This window comes from Pan paniscus, chromosome 10 (assembly GCF_029289425.2).
Source record: "Pan paniscus chromosome 10, NHGRI_mPanPan1-v2.0_pri, whole genome shotgun sequence".
In the NCBI taxonomy this organism is placed as follows: Eukaryota; Metazoa; Chordata; class Mammalia; order Primates; family Hominidae; genus Pan; species Pan paniscus.
Window position 1 is genome coordinate 53,665,513 of NC_073259.2, and position 19,548 is coordinate 53,685,060.

The 19,548-nt window shown below is 43.6% G+C and overlaps 1 protein-coding gene across 1 annotated transcript in view; it reads right to left on the minus strand.

Annotated features, from left to right (window-relative positions):
- Positions 1 to 19,548, minus strand: part of MUC19 (mucin 19, oligomeric) — a 193,102-nt gene that overhangs the window by 87,069 nt on the left and 86,485 nt on the right. The window contains exons 55-60 of the mRNA XM_034935026.2: positions 17,027 to 17,125; positions 15,405 to 15,506; positions 15,071 to 15,172; positions 14,603 to 14,698; positions 5,118 to 11,213; positions 36 to 5,057 (exon numbers count right to left, since the gene is read on the minus strand). Coding sequence (XP_034790917.2) covers positions 36 to 5,057; positions 5,118 to 11,213; positions 14,603 to 14,698; positions 15,071 to 15,172; positions 15,405 to 15,506; positions 17,027 to 17,125 — 11,517 coding nt within the window. The remainder of the gene's footprint in view (positions 1 to 35; positions 5,058 to 5,117; positions 11,214 to 14,602; positions 14,699 to 15,070; positions 15,173 to 15,404; positions 15,507 to 17,026; positions 17,126 to 19,548) is intronic.

Sequence of the window (19,548 nt, forward strand, 5' to 3'; positions counted from 1 at the left end):
TGTCCCTGTCACTCGAGCTGATAGTCCATTTGTACCTGTTATTCCAGCTGATGGTCTAGTTGTCCTTGATTCTTCAACTGATGTTTTGGTTGTTCCTGTTTTTGCAGCTGATGGTATACTTGTCCCAGATTTTGCAGATAATCCAGTTGTCCCTGTTACCCCAGCTGATGATCTAGTTTTCCCTGTCACCCCAGCTGATAGTCCAGTTATTCCTGTCACTTCAGCTGATGATCCAGTGGTCCCTGTCACCCCAGCTGATAATCCAGTTGTCCCTGTCACTTCAGCAAATGGTCCAGTGATCCCTGTCACTCCAGCTGATAGTCCAGTTTTCCCTGTTGCTTCAGCTGACGGTCCAGTTGTCCCTGTCACTCCAGCTGATAGTCCTGTTTTCCCTGTCACTCCAGCTGATAGTCCAGTTTTCCCTGTCACTCCAGCAGATAGTGCAGCTATTCCTGTCACTCCAGCGGATGGTTCGGTTGTCCCTGTTACCCCAGCCAATGGGACAGTTGTCCCTGTCACTCCAGCTGATAGTCCAGTTCTCACTGTTGCTTCAACTGACAGTCCAGTTGTCCCTGTCACTCCAGCTGATGATCCAATTGTCCCTGTCACCCCAGCTGATAGTTCATTTGTCCCTGTCGTTTCAGCTGATAGTCCATTTGTACCTGTTATTCCAGCTGATGGTCCAGTTGTTGTTGATTCTTCAACTGATGTTCTAGTTGTTCCTGTTTTTCCAGTCAATGGTATATTTGTCCCTAATTTTGCAGATGAAACAGTTGTCCCTCTCAATCCTGCTGATAGTCCAGTTATCCCTGTCACTCCACCTGATGATCTAGTTGTCCCTGTCACTCCAACAGATTGTCCAGTTGCCCCTGTCACTTCAGCTGACTGTCCAGTTGTCCCTGTCACCCCAGTTGATAGTCCAGCTGACCCAGTCACAGCAGCTGATGGTCCAGTTGTCCCTGTCACTCCAGCTGATGATCCAATAGTCCCTGTCACCCCAGCTGATAGTCCAATTGTCTCTGTCACCCCAGCAGATAGTCCAGTTGTCCCTGTCACCCCAGCTGATAGTCCAGTTGTCCCTGTCACTCCAGCTGATGGTCCAGTTGTCCCTGTTGCTTCAGCTGATAGTCCATTTGTACCTGTCACCCCAGCTGATGATCCAATTGTCTCTGTCACCCCAGCTGAGAGTCCAGCTATCCCTGTCACCCCAGCTGATAGTCCAGTTGTCCCTGTCACCTCAGCTGATAGTCCACTTATCTCTGTCACCACAGCTGATGGCCGAGTTGCCCCTCTCACTGCAGCTGTTGATCCAATTGTCCCTGTCACCCCAGCTGATACTCCGGGTAGCCCTGTCACTTCAGCTGATGGGCCAGTTGTTCCTGTCACTTCAACTGATAGTCCACTTGTCCCTGTCACTCCAACTGATGGTCCAGTTGTCCCTGTGACTTCAGCTGATGGTCCAGTTGCCCCTGTCTCTTCAGCTGATGGTCCAGTTGTCACTGTCACTCCTGCTAATAGTCCATTTATCCCTGTCACCACAGCCGATGATCCAATTGTCCCTATCACCCCAGCTGATAGTCCAGTACTCTCTGTCACCCCAGCTGATTGTCCAGTTGTCTCTGTCACCCCAGCTGATAGTCCAGTTGTCCCTGTCACCCCAGCTGATAGGCCAGTTGTCCCTGTCACTCCAGCTAATGGTCCAGTTGTCCCTGTCACCCCAGCTGATAGTCCAGTTGTCCCTGTCACTCCAGCTAATGGTCCAGCTGTCCCTGTCACTTCAGCTGATAGTCCATTTGTACCTGTTATTCCAGCTGATAGTCCAGTTGTCCCTGTCACCGCAGCTGATGATCCAATTGTCCCTGTCATCCCAGCTGATAGCCCAGTTGTCCCTGTCACTTCTGCTGATAGTCCAGTTGCCCCTGTCTCTTCAGCTGATGGTCCAATTGTCCCTGTGACTCCAGCTGAAAGTCTAGTTGTCTCTGTCACCACAGCTGATGATCCAATTGTCCCTGTCACCCCAGCTGATAGTCCAGTACTCTCTGTCACCCTAGCTGATAGTCCAGTTGTCCCTGTCACCGCAGCTGATAGTCCATTTGTACCTGTTATTCCAGCTGATGGTCCAGTTGTCCCTGTCACCCCAGCTGATAGTCCAGTTGTCCCTGTCACCACAGCTGATGATCTAATTCTCCCTGTCACCCCAGCTGATAGTCCAGTTGTCCCTGTCACCCCAGCTGATAGTCCAGTTGTCCCTGTCACTCCAGCTGATGGTCCGGTTGTCTCTGTTGCTTCAGCTGATAGTCCATTTGTACCTGTCACCCCAGCTGATGATCCAATTGTCTCTGTCACCCAAGCTGATAGTCCAGTTGTCCCTGTCACCTCAGCTGATAGTCCAGTTATCCTTGTCACCACAGCTGATGGCCGAGTTGTCCCTGTCACTGCAGCTGGTGACCCAATTGTCCCTGTCACCCCAGCTGATACTCCAGGTAGCCCTGTCACTTCAGCTGATGGGCCAGTTGTTCCTGTCACTTCAGCTGATATTCCACTTGTCCCTGTCACTCCACCTGATGGTCCAGTTGTCCCTGTGACTTCAGCTGATGGCCCAGTTGCCCCTGTCTCTTCAGCTGATGGTCCAGTGGTCCCTGTCACTCCTGCTGATAGTCCATTTATACCTGTCACCACAGCTGATGATCCAATTGTCCCTGTCACCCCAGCTGATAGTCCAGTACTCTCTGTTACCCCAGCTGAGAGCCCAGCTATCCCTGTCACCCCAGCTGATAGTCCAGTTGTCCCTGTCACTCCAGCTAATGGTCCAGTTGTCCCTGTCACTTCAGCTGATAGTCCATTTGTACCTGTTATTCCAGCTGATGGTACAGTTGTCCCTGTCACTCCTGCTGACATTCCAGTTGTCCCTGTCACCACAGCTGATGATCCAATTGTCCCTGTCACCCCAGCTGATAGTCCAGTACTCTCTGTCACCCTAGCTGATAGTCCAGCTGTCCCTGTCACCCCAGCTGATAGTCCAGTTGTCCCTGTCACTCCAGCTGATGGTCCAGTTGTCCCTGTCACTCCAGCTGATGGTCCAGTTGTCCCTGTTGCTTCAGCTGATAGTCCATTTGTACCTGTCAGCCCAGCTGATGATCCAATTGCCTCTGTCACCCCAGCTGAGAGTCCAACTATCCCTGTCACCCCAGCTGATAGTCCAGTTGTCCCTGTCACCTCAGCTGGTAGTCCAGTTATCCCTGTCACCACAGCTGATGGCCGAATTGTCCCTGTCACTGCAGCTGGTGATCCAATTGTCCCTGTCACCCCAGCTGATACTCCAGGTAGCCCTGTCACTTCAGCTGATGGGCCAGTTGTTGCTGTCACTTCAGCTGATAGTCCATTTGTCCCTGTCACTCCACCTGATGGTCCAGTTGTCCCTGTGACTTCAGCTGATGGTCCAGTTGCCCCTGTCTCTTCAGCTGATGTTCCAGTTGTCCCTGTCACTTCAGCTGATGGTCCAGTTGCCCCTGTCTCTTCAGCTGATGGTCCAGTGGTCCCTGTCACTCCTGCTGATAGTCCATTTATACCTGTCACTTCAGCTGATAGTCCAGTTGTCCCTGTCACCCCAGCTGATACTCCAGTACTCTCTGTCACCCTAGCTGATAGTCCAGTTGTCCCTGTCACCCCAGCTGATAATCCAGTTGTCCCTGTCACTCCAGCTAATGGTCCAATTGTCCCTGTCACTTCAGCCGACAGTCCAGTTGTCCCTGTCACTCCAGCTGATAGTCCAGTTATGCTTGTCACCCCAGTTGATCCAGTTGTCTCTGTCACCACAGCTGAGGGCCCAGTTGTCCTTGACAGCACAGCTGATAGTCCAGTTGTCCCTGTCGCTTCAGCTGATAGTCCATTTGTACCTGTCACCACAGCTGATGATCCAATTGTCCCTGTCACTCCAGCTGATAGTCCAATTGTCTCTGTCACCCCAGCTGAGAGTCCAGCTATCCCTGTCACCCCAGCTGATAGTCCAGTTGTCCCTGTCACCTCAGCTGATAGTCCACTTATCCCTGTCACCACAGCTGATAGCCGAGTTGTCCCTGTCACTTCAGCTGATGGGCCAGTTGTCCCTGTCACTACACCTGATGGTCCACTTGTCCCTGTCAGTCCACCTGATGGTCCAGTTGTCCCTGTGACTTCAGCTGATGGTCCAGTTGTCCCTGTCACTCCTGCTGATAGTCCATTTATCCCTGTCACCACAGCTGATGATCCAATAGTCCCTGTCACCCCAGCTGATAGTCCAGTTGTCCCTGTCACCCCAGCTGATATTCCAGGTGTCCCTGTCACTCCAGCTAATGGTCCAGTTATCCCTGTCACTTCAGCTGATTGTCCATTTGTACCTGTTATTCCTGCTGATGGTCTAGTTGTCCTTGATTCTTCAACTGATGTTCTAGTTGTTCCTGTTTCTCCAACTGATGGTGTACTTGTCCCTGATCTTGCAGATGATCCAGTTGTCTCTGTCACTATAGCTGATAGCCCAGTTATCCCAGTCACTCCAGCTGATAGTCCAGTTGTCCCTGTCACCCCAGCTGATGGTCCAGTTGTCCCTGTCACTTCAGTTGATATTCCAGTTGTCCCTGTCACTCCAGCTAATGGTCCAGTTGCCCCTGTCACCCCAGTTGATGATCCAGTTGTCTCTGTCAATCCAGCTGATGGTTCGGTTGTCCCTGTCACTTCAGCTGATTGCGCAGTTGTCCCTGTCACTCCAGCTGATGGTCTGGTTGTCCCTGTCACCCCAGCTGATATTCCAATTGTCCCTGTCACCCCAGCTGATAGTCCAGTTGTCCTTGTCACCTCAGCTGATGGTCCAGTTATCCCTGTCACCCCAGCGGATAGTCCAGTTGTCCCTGTCACCTCAGCTGATAGTCCACTTATCCCTGTCACCACAGCTGATAGCTGAGTTGTCCCTGTCACTCCAGCTGGTGATCCAATTGTCCCTGTCACCTCAGCTGATTCTCCAGATAGCCCTGTCACTTCAGCTGATGGGCCAGTTGTCCCTGTCACTTCAGCTGATACTCTACCTGTCCCTGTCACCCCAGCGGATGGTCCAGTTGTCCCTGTCACTTCAGCTGATAGTCTACCTGTCCCTGTCACCCCAGCTGATGGTCCAGTTGTCCCTGTCACTTTGGCTGATGGTCCAGTTGCCCCTGTCTCTTCAGCTGATGGTCCAGTTGTCCCTGTGACTCCAGCTGATAGTCCAGTTGTCCCTGTCACCACAGCTGATGATCCAATTGTTCCTGTCACCCCAGCTGATAGTACAGTTGTCCCTGTCCCTCCAGCTAATGGTCCAATTGTCCCTGTCACTTCAGTTGATAGTCCATTCGTACCCATTATTCCAGCTGATGGTCTAGTTGTCCTTGATTCTTCAACTGATGTCCTAGTTGTTCCTGTTTCTCCAACTGATGGGATACTTGTCCCTAATCTTGCGGATGATCCAATTGTCTCTGTCACTATAGCTGATAGCCCAGTTATCCCAGTCACTCCAGCTGATAGTCCAGTAGTCCTTGTCACCCCAGCTGATGGTCCAGTTGTTCCTGTCACTTCAGTTGACAATCCAGTTGTCCCTGTCACTCCAGCTGATAATCCAGTTATCCCTGTCACCCCAGTTGATGATCCAGTTGTCCCTGTCACCCCAGCTGATGACCCAATTGTCCCTGTTGCTTCAGCTGATAGTCCAATTGTCTCTGTCACTCCAGCAGATGGTCCAGTTTTCCCTGTCACCCCAGCCGATAGTCCAGTTATCCCTGTTGCTTCAGCTGATAGTCCAGTTGTCCCTGTTACTCCAGCTGATATGGTAGTTGTCCCTGTTATTCCAGCTGATGGTCCAGTTATCCCTGTCACCCCAGCTGAGAGTCCAGCTATCCCTGTCACCCCAACTGATAGTCCAGTTGTCCCTGTCACCTCAGCTGATAGTCCAGTCATCCCTGTCACCACAGCTGATAGTCCATTTGTCCCTGTCACTCCAGCTGATAGTCCAGTTATCCCTGTCACTCTACCTGATGATCTAGTTGTCCCTGTCACTCCAATAGATTGTCCAGTTGTCCCTGTCACTTTAGCTGACTGTCCAGTTGTCTCTGTCACCCCAGCTAATAGTCCAGTTGACCCTGTCACACCAGCTGATGGTCCAGGTGTCCCTGTCACTCCAGCTGATAGTCCAGTTACCCCTGTTACCCCAGCTGATGATCTAATTGTCCCTGTCACCTCAGCTGATAGTCTAATTGTCTCTGTCACCCCAGCAGATAGTCCAGTTGTCCCTGTCCCTCCAGCTAATGGTTCAGTTGTCCCTGTCACTTCAGCTGGTAGTCCATTTGTACCCGTTATTCCAGCTGATGGTCTAGTTGTCCTTGATTCTTCAACTGATGTGCTAGTTGTTCTTGTTTCTCCAACTGATGGTATACCTGTCCCTGATCTTGCAGATGATCCAGTTGTTTCTGTCACTACATCTGGTAGCCCAGTTATCCCAGTCACTCCAACTGATAGTCCAGTTGTCCCTGTCGCCCCAGCTGATGGTCCAGTTGTCCCTGTCACTTCAGTTGACAGTCCAGTTGTCCCTGTCACTCCAGCTGATAGTTCAGTTATCCCTGTCACTCCAGCTGATAGTCTTGTTGTCCCTGCCACTCCAGCTGATGATCCAGTTGTCTCTGTCACCCCAGCTGATGGTCCAGTTGTCCCTGTCACCACAGCTGATATTCCAGTTATCTCTGTCACTTCAGCTGATAGTCCTGTTGTCCCTGTTACCCCAGCTGATGGTCTAGTTGTCCCTGTCACTTCAGCTGATAGTGTAGTTGTCCCTGCCACTCCAGCTGATTGTCCACTTGTCCCTGTCACTCCAGCTGATAGTCTTGTTGTCCCTGCCACTCCAGCTGATGATCCAATTGTCCCTGTCGCCCCAGCTGATAGTCCAGTTGTCCCTTTCACCCCATATGATAATCCGGTTGTTTCTGTCACTTCAGATGATAGTCCTGTTGTCCCTGTCACTCCAGCTGATGATCTAGTTTTCCCTGTCACTCCAGCTGACAGTTCAGTTGTCCCTGTAACCCCAGCTGGTGTTCCAGTTGTACCTGTTACTCCAGGTGATGGTCCAGTTGTCCCTGTCACTCCAGCTGATAGTGTAGTTGTCCCTGTCACTTCAGCTGACAGTCTAGTTTTCCCTGTCACCCCAGCTGATATTCCTGTTTTCCCTGTTAGCCCAGCTGATGATCTTGTTGTCCCTGTCACTCCAGGTGATAGTCCAGTTGTCCCTGTCTCTCCAGCTGACAGTCCAGTTGTCCTTGTCACTCCAGCTGATGGTCCAGTTGTCCCTGTCACTCCAGCTAATGGTCCAGTTGTCCCTGTCACTTCAGCTGATAGTCCATTTGTACCTGTTATTCCTGCTGATGGTCTAGTTGTCCTTGATTCTTCAACTGATGTTCTAGTTGTTCCTGTTTTTCCAACTGATGGTATACTTGTCCCTGATCTTGCAGATGATCCAGTTGTCCCTGTCACTCCAGGTGATGATCCAGTTGTCCCTGTCACTCCAGCTGATGATCCAGTTATCCCTGTCACTCCAGCTGATGATGGTCCATTTGTACCTGTCACTCCAGCTGTTGGTCCAGTAGTCCCTGACCTTACAGCTGATGATTCAGTTGTCCCTGATTCTTTAACTGATGATCCAGTTATTTCTGTTTGTCCAGATGATGGTCTAGTGGTCCCTGATACTGTAAGAGATTGTACAGTTGTCCCTGATATTGCAGCTGATGATCCAGTTGTCTGAGTCACTGTAGGTGATTGCCGAGGTGTCACTGTCACTCCAGCTGATGGACCAGAGGTTTCTGTGTATCCCGTAACTGGCCCTGTTGTCACTGATTCTGCAGCTGATTGTCCAGTTGTCTCTGTTCCTCTAACTGATGGACTTGTTGTACTATGTCCTCCAGATGAAGTTCCAGCTGTCCATGATTCTGTAACTAATGGTCTGGTTGTTCCTGATCCAGTAATAGATGGTCCAGTTTTCTCTAATCCTTCAGTTGATGGTCCAATTGTCCCTGTAGCTTCAGCTGATAATCCAGTTGTTCCTGATCCTATAAGAGCTTTTCCAGTTGTCCCTAAGCCATCAACATTTAGTCCTGTTGTTACTAGCACTCCAGCTGATTGGATAGATGTCATTGTCACTCCAGCTGATTGTGCAGATGTCCCTGTCAATCCAGTAAATGGTCCTGTTGTCCCTGATCTTTCAGGTGATTGTCCAGTGGTCCCTGTTCCTCCAACTGATGATATAGTTGTACTTAATCCTCCAGATGAAGTTTTTGCAGTTGTCTCTACTCCTGTAACAGATGGTCCAGTTGTCACTGATCCTGCAACAGATGGTTTAATGGTTCCTGTTACTCCAGCCAATGGTTCAGTTGCCCCAGTCACTCTATCTGAGTATCCAGATGTAACTGTCACTCCAGCTGATGGTACAGTTGTCTCTCCTACAATAGGTGGTCCAGTTGTCCCTGATTCTTCAGCTGATAGTTCAGTAGTCTCTAATCCTACAACAGATGGTCTAATTGTCCCTAATCCTTTACTTGCTGGTCCAGTTGTTCCTGTCACTCCTACTGATGGTCCACTTGCCCCAGTCATTCTAGCTGATTGTCTGGATGTCACTGTCACTCCAGCTGATGGTCCAGTTGTCTGTGCTTTTACAACAGGAGGTCCAGTTGTTCCTGATCCTACAGCTGAAGATCTAGTTGTCTCTAATCCTACAGTAGATGATCCAGTTGTCACTAATCCTTCAACAAAAGGACTTGTTAGTGCCACTCCAGCTGATTGTGCAGATGTCCCAGTCATTCCAGCTGATTGCCCAGATGTTCTTGTCAACCTAGTAAATGATTCTGTTGTCCCTGATTTTACAGCTGATTGGCCAGTTGTCTCTGTTTCTCCACCTGATGATCTTGTTGCACCTGATCCTCCTGATGAAGTTCCAGTTGTCCTTGTTCCTATAACAGATGGTCCAGTTGTCCCTGATTTGACAACAGATGGTCTTGTTGTTTCTGTAACTCCAGCTGGTGCTCCAGTTGTCCCAGTCTTTCTAACTGATTGTCCAGATGTCACTGTCACTCCAGCGGATAGTCCAGTTGTTCCTGATCCTTCATCTGATGGTCCAGTTGTTGCTGATTCTCTTGATGATGATGGCCTTGTCCCTGTCACTCCAGCTGATGACTCAGTTGTACCTGATTCACCAGCTAATGGTCTAGTTGTTCCTGATCCCACAACAGATGGTCCAGTTGCCCCTGATCCTTCAGTTGATGGTCCAGTTGTTCCTATCACTCCAGCTGATGCTCCAACTGTTTCAGTCACTCTGGCTGATTGTCCAGATGTCACTGTTACTCCACCTGATGGTCTAGTTGTCTCTGATTCTAAAAGAGGTGGTCCAGTTGTGACTGGTCTTTCAACAAATGATCCTATTGTCACTGCAACTCCAGCTGATTTTTCAGATGTCACTGTTACTCCAGCTGATTTTGAAGATGTCCCAGTCACTCCAGCCAATTGCCCAGATGTTCCTGTCAATCCAGAAAGTGGTCCAGTTGTTTCTGATCTTGCAGTTGATTTTCTGGTTGTCCCTGTTGTTCCATCTGATGATCTTATTGTACTTGAACCTCCAGATAAAGTTCCAGTTGTCCCTGATCCTATATCTAATGGTCTAGTTGTTTCTGATCCAATAACAAATAATACAGTTGCAATTGATCCTTCAGTTGATGGTTCAGTTGTTCCTGTCTCTCCAGCTGATGGTCCAGTTGCCCCAGTCACTCTGGCTGATTGTCCAGATGTCACTATCACTCCAGCTGATGATTCAGTTGTTTCTGATTCTAAAATACGTGGTTGAGTTGTAGCTGATCCTTCAACCAACAGTCCTGTTGTCATTGCCACTCCAGGTGATTTTTCAGATGTTGTCACTCCAGCTGAATTTGAAGATGTCTCAGTCACTGTAGCAGATTGCCCAAATGTTCCTGTCCATCCAAAAAGTGGTCCAGTTGTTTCTGATCTTGCAGTTGATTGTCCAGTCGTCCCCATTCCTCCACCTGATGATCTTGCTGCACCTGAACCTCCAGATGAAGTTCCAGTTGTCCCTGATCCTATAACTGATAGTCTAGTTGTTTCTGATCCAATGACAGATGGTCCAGTTGCCTCTGATCCTTCCGTTGATGGTATAGTTGTCCCTGTTGTTTCACCTAGTGGTCTACTTGTACCTGATTCTGTAGCAGATGGTTCAATTCTTCCTGATACTTCAGCTGATGTTCCAGTTACATCTGTCACTCTAGCTGATGGTTCAGTTGTTCCTGATTCTGCACCTGATTGTCCAGTTGTCCCAGTTCTTCCAACTGATGGTTTTGTTGTGCTTGATCTTCTGGTTGATGGTACAGTTGTTCCTAATCCTGCAGATGTTGGTCCAGTTGTCCCTGATCCTACAACAGATGGTCCTGATTCTATAAAAGATTTTCCAGTTGTCCCTGATCCTTGGCCTGATTGTCCAGTTGTTCCTGTCACTAGAACAGATGGTCCTGTTGTTCTGGATTCTTCAGCTGATGGTGTAGTTGTTCCTGTCACTCCAGGTGATGATTCAGTTGCTCTTGTCACTCCAACTGATAATCTAGTTGTCCCTGATCTCACAACAGATGGTCCAGTTGTTCCTGACCCATCAGCTGATGGTCCAGTTGTCCGTGTTTCTCTAGCAGATGATCTACTTGTACCCAATCCTCCAGTAAAAGATACAGTTGTCCCTAATTCTGTAGCTGATAATCCAGTTGCTCTTGATCCTGTAACCGATTGTCCACTTGTCCCTGAACCTTCAGCTAATGGTCTAGTTGTCACTGATTCTCTTGATGAAGGTCCAGTTGTCCCTGATCCTTCAGCTGATGATCCAGTTGTCCTTAACCCTGAAACTAATGGTCTGGTTGTCCCTGATACTTCAGCTGATGGTCCAGTTGTCCCTGATACTCCAACTGATGGTTCAGATGCCACCGTGACTCCTGACGATTGTTCAGAAGTGCTTGTCACTGCAACTGATGGTCCAGATGTTGCATCTGATTGCCCCATTGTCCCTGAAACATCAGATGATGATTTAATTGTCCCTGGTATTTCAGATGATTGTCCATAATTCCCTGTTACTTTAGCTGATGGTCCACTTGTCTCTGTCTGTCCGGTCGATGATCCAGTTGCCCCTGTCACAAACACATAGTAAAAGTAGAATGATATTAATAGCTGTTTTGGTCCTTGGTTAACCTTTAAGACTCATGAGGCTTTATTTCTCTAGTACAGCTTTTATACCTCTTCATCTCCATAACCACCATATTATTTCATACTTGTCTTTTTGCTACATTGTAACTTCTTTTTAAAAAAAGAGTCTCACTTTGTTGCCCAGGCTGATCACAAACTCCTGGGTTCAAGTAATCTTCCTGAGTACCTGGGACCACAGTGATCTTCACTGTGCCAGCTCTAGCGTAACTTCTTTCTGTTTGTTTATTTTCATAAAAATCATTTATCTAATGTCTATTGTGTGTCAAAGAAGTTGTCAGCAACTTACAGGTATCACTTCATTTTACCATTAGATTAATACTATGAGATATATAGTATTACTTTTCTCTTTTATAAAATAGAAACTAAAGCGAGATTAAGTAGCTGTTCAAAGGGGATGCAGATAAACAGTTCTCTGCTCCGTGGGGCATTCTAGTGGGAAGAGAGAGGTAGGCATAAATAAAATAACTAGCCAACCAATAACCAAATTCACAAACAAGAAAAGCTTCAGAGCATTAATATAAAGTGAATTGATACTACAAAATGGGATGTTCTATTTTAGACTGTCTGGTTAGCAAAGGCTTCTGTGAGAAGATGGTCTTTATTTTGAAGTCTGATAACAAGAAGCAACCTGCTAGTGAAGTTCTAGGAGAATGGAATTCCAGGCAGAGGTAACAGCCAGTACAAAGGTCGTAAGTCTGATGGAGCTATGCTTGCTAGAAAAGCAGAGCTAGAAGTTGAGTATATCTGGATAATGGGAGCTGAGGCGGGGAATATTATAAGGTAAGGTCAGATATGTAGGAGCAAGCGAAATGTTATGAATCAGGGGAGGAAGACTGAAGGTTTTTCTAAATGCAAGGGGCTATAATTTTAAAGAGGGGAGAAATAGCATAGAATTGATATACATTTAAAATCCCTCTTTACACTCTATAGAAAATATATGGCAGGGGGTGCATCATAGAATTAGGAAGAACAATTATGAGGTGATTTCAGAAGTTCTGACAATTTATGAGTGGCTTGTGCTGAAACTGTGATAAAGGAGACTGAGAATAGTGGATAGGGTCAAGATATGTGTTGGAAGTAGCAGTAACAGGCCTTGTTTAGATATGAGAGGTACAAAAAAAAAAAGAGAGCCATCAAGGATAACTACAATATTTTTACCTGAGTGAATTGAGTCAGTGATGGTAACATTTTCTAATATGGGGAAGACTCAGAGAACAGATGTGAGTATAAAGGGAAATCCAGTATCACCCAGAAGGCTCTGGTTCTGAAGATCCTAATATATCAAGAATACCACTAAGGAACCAGATGAAGATGGAAACCTTGGATCTGTAGAGACATGGATCTGCACAGTGGTGCGTCTATGTGTGTATGGGTACATGTTTCCAGTGAAACTCCACTACTTGGGTAGAGCAGAAAAGAGTTCACTACCCCCTGACAGCTCCAATCCTTCCAGAAGGTTCCCTTCCATGTGACCTGTTATTTTACCTCACTGATAAGAATAAAACCACTTCATCCTTTACCAGACTGGGAATTACTATTCACTTATTGAATTATTTACCAGATATCCACCAGATCTTTATCAAGTACTCAAACCAGGAACTGAGCTATGCACTAGGAACACAACTGTAAACAAAAATAGGCAACGTGACAAGATCTTTCTCTAGTTTTAGCAGAAATCCACCATGTTGGTGGTCTGTCTAGTAAAAGATAATGACTGGATGAAGAATCAACAATCCAGGCCCTGACCTGGCCTAACAACATACTTGTCCTGTGATTTTGGGGTAAACACATGGATTTTTTCATAGATAAAATGTGAATAATTACTAATATATTATTGACTGCATAGGGTGTCTGTAAGATTCAAGTAAGTTAATATATGTGAAAACATTTGTCCATTTTATACTTTGTATAGTTGTTTTCTGATGATCATTTTTACTTTTGTTAAAACAGATTAAGATAACTTATACATGATATTATATAATGGTTAATGACTGCTTCATATGTTTATATTATAAATAACATTGTATTAAATATAACCAGTAGAAACTAAGATATAAGAATGGTTTTATCTACTAATATTTTATCCTACTAATTATATTTTTCAGGCACTTTTTTGGCTTATTTTCTGAGAAGTATTTAAATGTTAATAAATAAATTGATTCGTAATCTATCTCTTTGGTCATTTGAAGCAAGTTAAGTCTTACGAGACACAAACATTGTTTAGCAAGGGATCTGCAACACCCATTGCATAGTTTACATATTTCCTCAACAGGTCAGCTTTGAGCAAATGAGTTATAGACAAGCCCTACTTGCAAATTCTAGAAAAGAAGACTTTTTAAAAACCCATGTGTAGAGGTTTTAGGAAGAAAACTGATTTCTGAATGTTTAAACAATTCAGAAGACAGTGTTGCTTATTAAATTGTTCTTAGAAATGGGGAAAGCTGTTCATCAAGGTTCTAGGTCTCTGTTCAATAAAGAGCATATGGGAAAATAGGCTAATACTTTAAACCACAACAATTTCAAATACTAAAGACAGTGGTGTTTTGCAAAAGATTGCAAAAAAAGAATTCTAGTTTGAAATTTGAATATTCTTGCTGATGTAAGGTAACCTTATAATGCCCAACAGCATATTATATTATTCATGGCAGAGAAGAATTTATTGAATTCTCAAATATTTGTACTATAGGAAAATCATATAATTAATTAATGATCTGCAAAAATAGCTAACATGTTATTTTGTAATTATTTAGTATTTTAGCCTATATTGAATTATGTTAGCTTGTTGTCTAAATGATTTTGTGTGGAAAAATGCAGAACTTAGACAATGAAATTGTAACTAAATGAGCAAATACATCCTAAGAAGCCCTTAACTCCAAAACAATAATTATGGACCAACCATGAGATAAAGTGTTAGAGGGTCACTATTGCTTTTTTTTTTTAAACTTAACTCCATTATGTTTGTATCAAGTAACATTCCAGTGATTTCTAAATTGGCCATGTGGCAATATCAGATTTAAAATGCTGCACTAGTCTAGTTTAATAATGGAAAATATCTAAATTATCAGATCATTTTTATTATATGTGATTTCAGGTATTGCACTAATTGATATCCCAATAGTGCATAAATACTGAATAACAAAGCATACAATGGCAACCTCTTTAAAGGATTCACAGAATATTTAAATAACAGTGCTCTAAGTTTCAAGCAGGAAAGATTTTCAACTGAATTAATACCCTACTGAATAAGCTTTTATAAACAAATTTCTACACTGACTCCCATTTTTGTGACCTTTTAGTGCTTTGCTAATCTCACCTGGTGTATTTGAAGAGCCCGTGCTGGCGCCACTGCTGGACCATCCAGATGTAATTTTGCCTCCACTAGTTGCACCACCTGGTGTTCCAGGTGTACCTGTGGCAAAGGCAAAAATGGAAAGGACACATTCACAGAATTTCTTAAGCTATGATATAACCAATTCTCACTTAAATTAACTTCCACCTAAAAATTACAGAAATCTTCATTTTTCTGTATCAATAACAATAATGATCCTTTCCACATTTGAAAAATGTACTTTGACTTACACTATTCACTATTTTCTTGGCTCCTCATCCCAAGTTCACAAAATAGATCACTTTGACCCACATTTTACAGATACGAAAACAGAGGTTACAGAGGTTAAGTGATTTACTCGCTTAACAACATGACATTGATTCTGAGGAACAGTATTCACACGAACATCCCATATTGCCCCTTGGCAAGTGCAGGGTCTCCCATTTTACCTACCTGGTTTGCTTCCAGAGATTGTCACTGCTGTGGCTGAGGCTGCATCGGTGTGTTTACTCACAGGGCTACTGGTAGTTGAGGCAGCAGATACTGTTGGGGTCCCTGGTTATCAACAACAATGGTTCAGGCTCACTGCTGCAAATGTACTGGTCCCTATTCTGTGCTGATAGCACAGAACTGAGATTTCTAAAGTATAGTGGATTAAGGGCATCTCCCCTATGCTTTCCCTTTGCTCTGACACTTAATGTCAGTTATAGCCTGACCAATAGTCCACATCACACACTTCTGAGGAAGGCAGGGTTGAGAACTGTTAAGAAGTCATGTCCAGACTTGCCTGATTTTCCAAAACTGGTGGTTCCAATGTCTGCTTCCCCAGGGGTGCTGCTACCTGGAGCTCCAGGAGTTGCTCCAGGTGATACCACAGGTGTGCCTGAGACTTTCAGAGAAAACAAACAGTTTAAGAAACTCGCTTTTATTCAATCACTGTGACCTGAAACAACTTGGAAATCTCTTCCAGAATATTTATACTCATAGTTTCTTGCTCAGGAAGAGTATACATGTTAATCTGATAAGGCACTATTACCCCATCACAATCCTTATTTGCCTTCAACACTGAATGTGCCTCTTTCTAGAATTACCTACAAATTATAATTCCAGAGTAAATTCTTCTCCAAACTGCATTTACCATTTGCTGTATTACTTAACTTTTTGCTTTTTTCATGTGTTTAAATATTACTTTATTCTAAAAATTCTAACCTTTGTAAATATAAGAGCATCTTCTGGCACCTAACACATTACTAAGCTCTCAATAAATATTGTCCGACCAAAATACAAGTGTTTGTGTTACAGTAGGCAGATAGCCAGAAATGAGCAGGCAAGGGAGCCCCCTGGGAAAAGAAGTCCTGGAGACGCTGTCAACTCATAGTCAGTGCCGCCTACTGACAGGCAGCAAAAAAAGACAACAGCTACACTGGCTACTTCTGGCCTTGTGATTGAGCTCCTCTTGCCTTGAAGGGGACTTACCAGGCCCTAGCTGGAGATAATCAGGTTAGGGACTTTCCCCACTGAGGAGCATGCACACTCCTCCAAAAAATTGTCCTGGAGTAGACTTTTGCTCATTATAAGAGTAAAAAGCACATCCCTGGGTGGAGATTTTAAATGCTAATGAGACATGCAATGTGTGTACCAGCATGTACAACGACAGAGCATGCGCGCCCAAAAAGACATCCTGAAACATGCATGCAAGTAATACACCCCTCACGCCCCTTCATGAATAATCAGGTAAGATTCTCATAAAAGCAGTCCCCCAGCACTAGCTGCTGCTGGCTCATTCTTTTAAGCAGCCCACTCTGCCTTGTGTTTCAGAGTGTACTTCATATTTAAATAAACCCTGCTACTACTATTTTTTCAGCCCTACCAGCTCAGAACTGTTTTCCACTCCTCTCTAAGAATGTGCTTCATCTTCCTTCAATAAACTCTGCTACTTAATCCTTGCTATGCATCTCTTGGCTGAATTATTTCTTCCAAGTTAGAAAAGAATCGAGGATTCCCACACTTTTCGGTAACATTTGCATTTATCTATTTACAAGTACTGAATTCTTCATAATCTCTTTTGATAAATTAAATTTTGAAATCAGAGCTCACACTTCTGCTAATTAAACATAATTTTAGATATAAATAATATTTCAAATGTGACTTCACGGGAAGCTAAAGTGGTTGCGGCATCTGATCTTCCAGTTGTATCCAATTTGAAAAATAACGATGTTCTGCCTATAGATTGTTGCCATGCTGCAAATGCTTTTTGACAAAAGTTCATTATTAAACATTACTGCTAGAATTTTCCTCATTCTCTTATAATTAACTTCTTTTTTTGAAACTCACTTGGACTTATGCTAATTATATATAAGACCTTTGTGTTTGACCATTGCTGTGACAACAAGATGTGCTTTGTCTTACCTGCTGTGTTTCCAGGGCCAGTGTCCCCAGTACCTGATGTTCCAGCTGTGTTTCCACTGCCTGCGCTGGTGGTGGCTTCCACAGACCCTTCTGCTGAACCTGGTCAACATACAAAGGCAGCTAGGATTACATTAATTTCCAAAGTTTCTAGGAAATTAAGGCAACTGTTAAATATTCTTAGACATCCCCATTATTTATCCTTTTGTCTGAGTATTTCAATAGCTTTGTTTCTGATCAGTGTAATTGATTTGAATGAATAAGCTTCTGTGATTATTTAGCCATTTACTCGATACTAAATCCCAACTCACTGCCTAGCATCCCAGTCATTCTTCCTGCCAGTGTTGTCAATTCACCTGATATTCTGGTTGTTCCTGTTTCATTTTGTTTTGTTTTGAAGAAGAGGGAGGAGGAGGAAGAGGAGGGGGAGGAAGAGGAGGATAAAAGTAATATGATAAAATTTGTTAAACTCAACTTGGTTATTTATGATGTTTCCATGGCTACTTTCACCACCCAAATTCATGTCTTCCTTCCTCCTACCTAAAATATTGCAATTGTTTCCTCTTTATCCAATTAACAGGTCAATATTCTTCATCACGAATATATTCTCTGTTCGAGAATATTGAATGATAGTAATTCTTCAACATTAATGTGTGTAAGAATCATCTGGTGAGCCTATTAAAAATGCAAATTCCCTATCTTTCCAAGCAGAAATTCTAATTCTATTTTATAACGTTGAAGAGGCTGGTCTTGTATTGCAATTAAACACCTATATTCATTTTCAGTTTGCAGAGCATCCAGAGGATAAAAGAATAACTTAATTGACATCATGGAGAATAGCTAAATTTAGAATATCTAGAAAGGGATATAAGAACTTGATTAGTTTCAGGTTCATCATTTTGGGCAGGAATAATTTCTAGGTGATATATCACGAAAGGAGACACAAAACATCAGGTCCCCACTATCAGTGATGCTATGTTTGATCACTAGGTTTAGGTGGTGACAGCCAGAACTCTCCAGTGTAAAGCATTTTTCAATTCTGCAATTAGCAAGTAATCTGTTGGGTGATACTTTGGCATCAAGCAAACATGCAAGTCCTAGTCAACCTTTCACTCAATGATTTCAGCATTTATTTATGCTCCTTGTCTATTTCATTCAGCATTTCAAAACAGTGATTTTTCCAATTGTGTCTTTTTTCAACATTTATTAGTTGGAATTTTTCTTTAAAAAGACAGATTTCTCTGATCAACTGGAACTATTCGAATATCTTGATTCATAGTTTCTAATAAAAATACTTAATAATTGATTAATTTTTCTCTTGAATTACCAATCTTCAGAATAAGGACTTGACATGATAGTCACCACTAACATTATCAAATGTTGCTGTGGTTGTTTCTTTTTATTAATTATCATTGGGGGCATGTATGTTTCAATATTATCAATGTGCCTCAATCTATTACAAATAATTTTTTCAGTGCTCAAAATTCTCCAAATTTGGCCAACAGGAACTCATGCAGTTTAGCACCCTTGTCATTTAGGCAGAGCTCCCTAAGTCTTTGAATGCTTCCTCATTTTCTGACTTAAGAAGTCCCAAGCTCACCTTGTACTTTTCTTGTCCAAGACCTAGAATTAACCATTTCTCCAAGCAACAGTGAACACAGAAATTTAGGAGCCCAAACTGGCTGACAAGGGGTGCACACTACTGTTAGGGTACCACTGCTTTTAGGCCATTTCAGTGGCCAGAGGTGGAAGATATAAAGACAAATAAATATATAGATAATACATGTATTATATTGGAAGATATAGATTTCCATATATTAGAAGTATATATATTTATACCTATATTTGAGTATATCACATATATTTGTAATAAGTTTGTATATATTTCTAATATATGAAAATATACATTTTCTATATATATCATATATTTAGATTTATATAAATGGTATATATAAGTTTATATATATATTTCTAACTCAAATGGAACATTACAGAAGAAATTTATTTGATTTCTTTTCTTTTTTTTTTTTTTTTTTGGAGGCAGGATCTCACTCCTTCTCCCAAATTGGATTGCAGTGGTGCAATCACTGCTCATTACAGCCTCGACTTCTGGGCTCAGGTGATTCCCCACTTCAACCTCCCAAGTAGCTGGGATACAGGCATGTGCCACCATGTGTAGCTAATCTTTTGTATTTTTTTTTTTTTTTGTAGAGATGGGGGTCTCACTGTGTTGCCCAGGCTGCTCTTAAGCTCCTGGGCTCAAGCAGTCTGCTGGCCTCAGCCTCCCAAAGTACTGGGATCTCAGGCATGAGCACTTCGTCCAGCCCTGATTTAATTATTGTATTTCTTTTCTCTTACATTTAAAATCTTGATTTCTAATAACATTCATATAACTACTAATTGTTTTATTCTGTAATATATAAAAAACCATTTCAAAGTGAGAACACTCATGTAACTACTAAGAAGAAAATTACTGAATGAAGTTTAAAATTTCCTAGCAGTCTTTTTGCCATTAAAATACATGA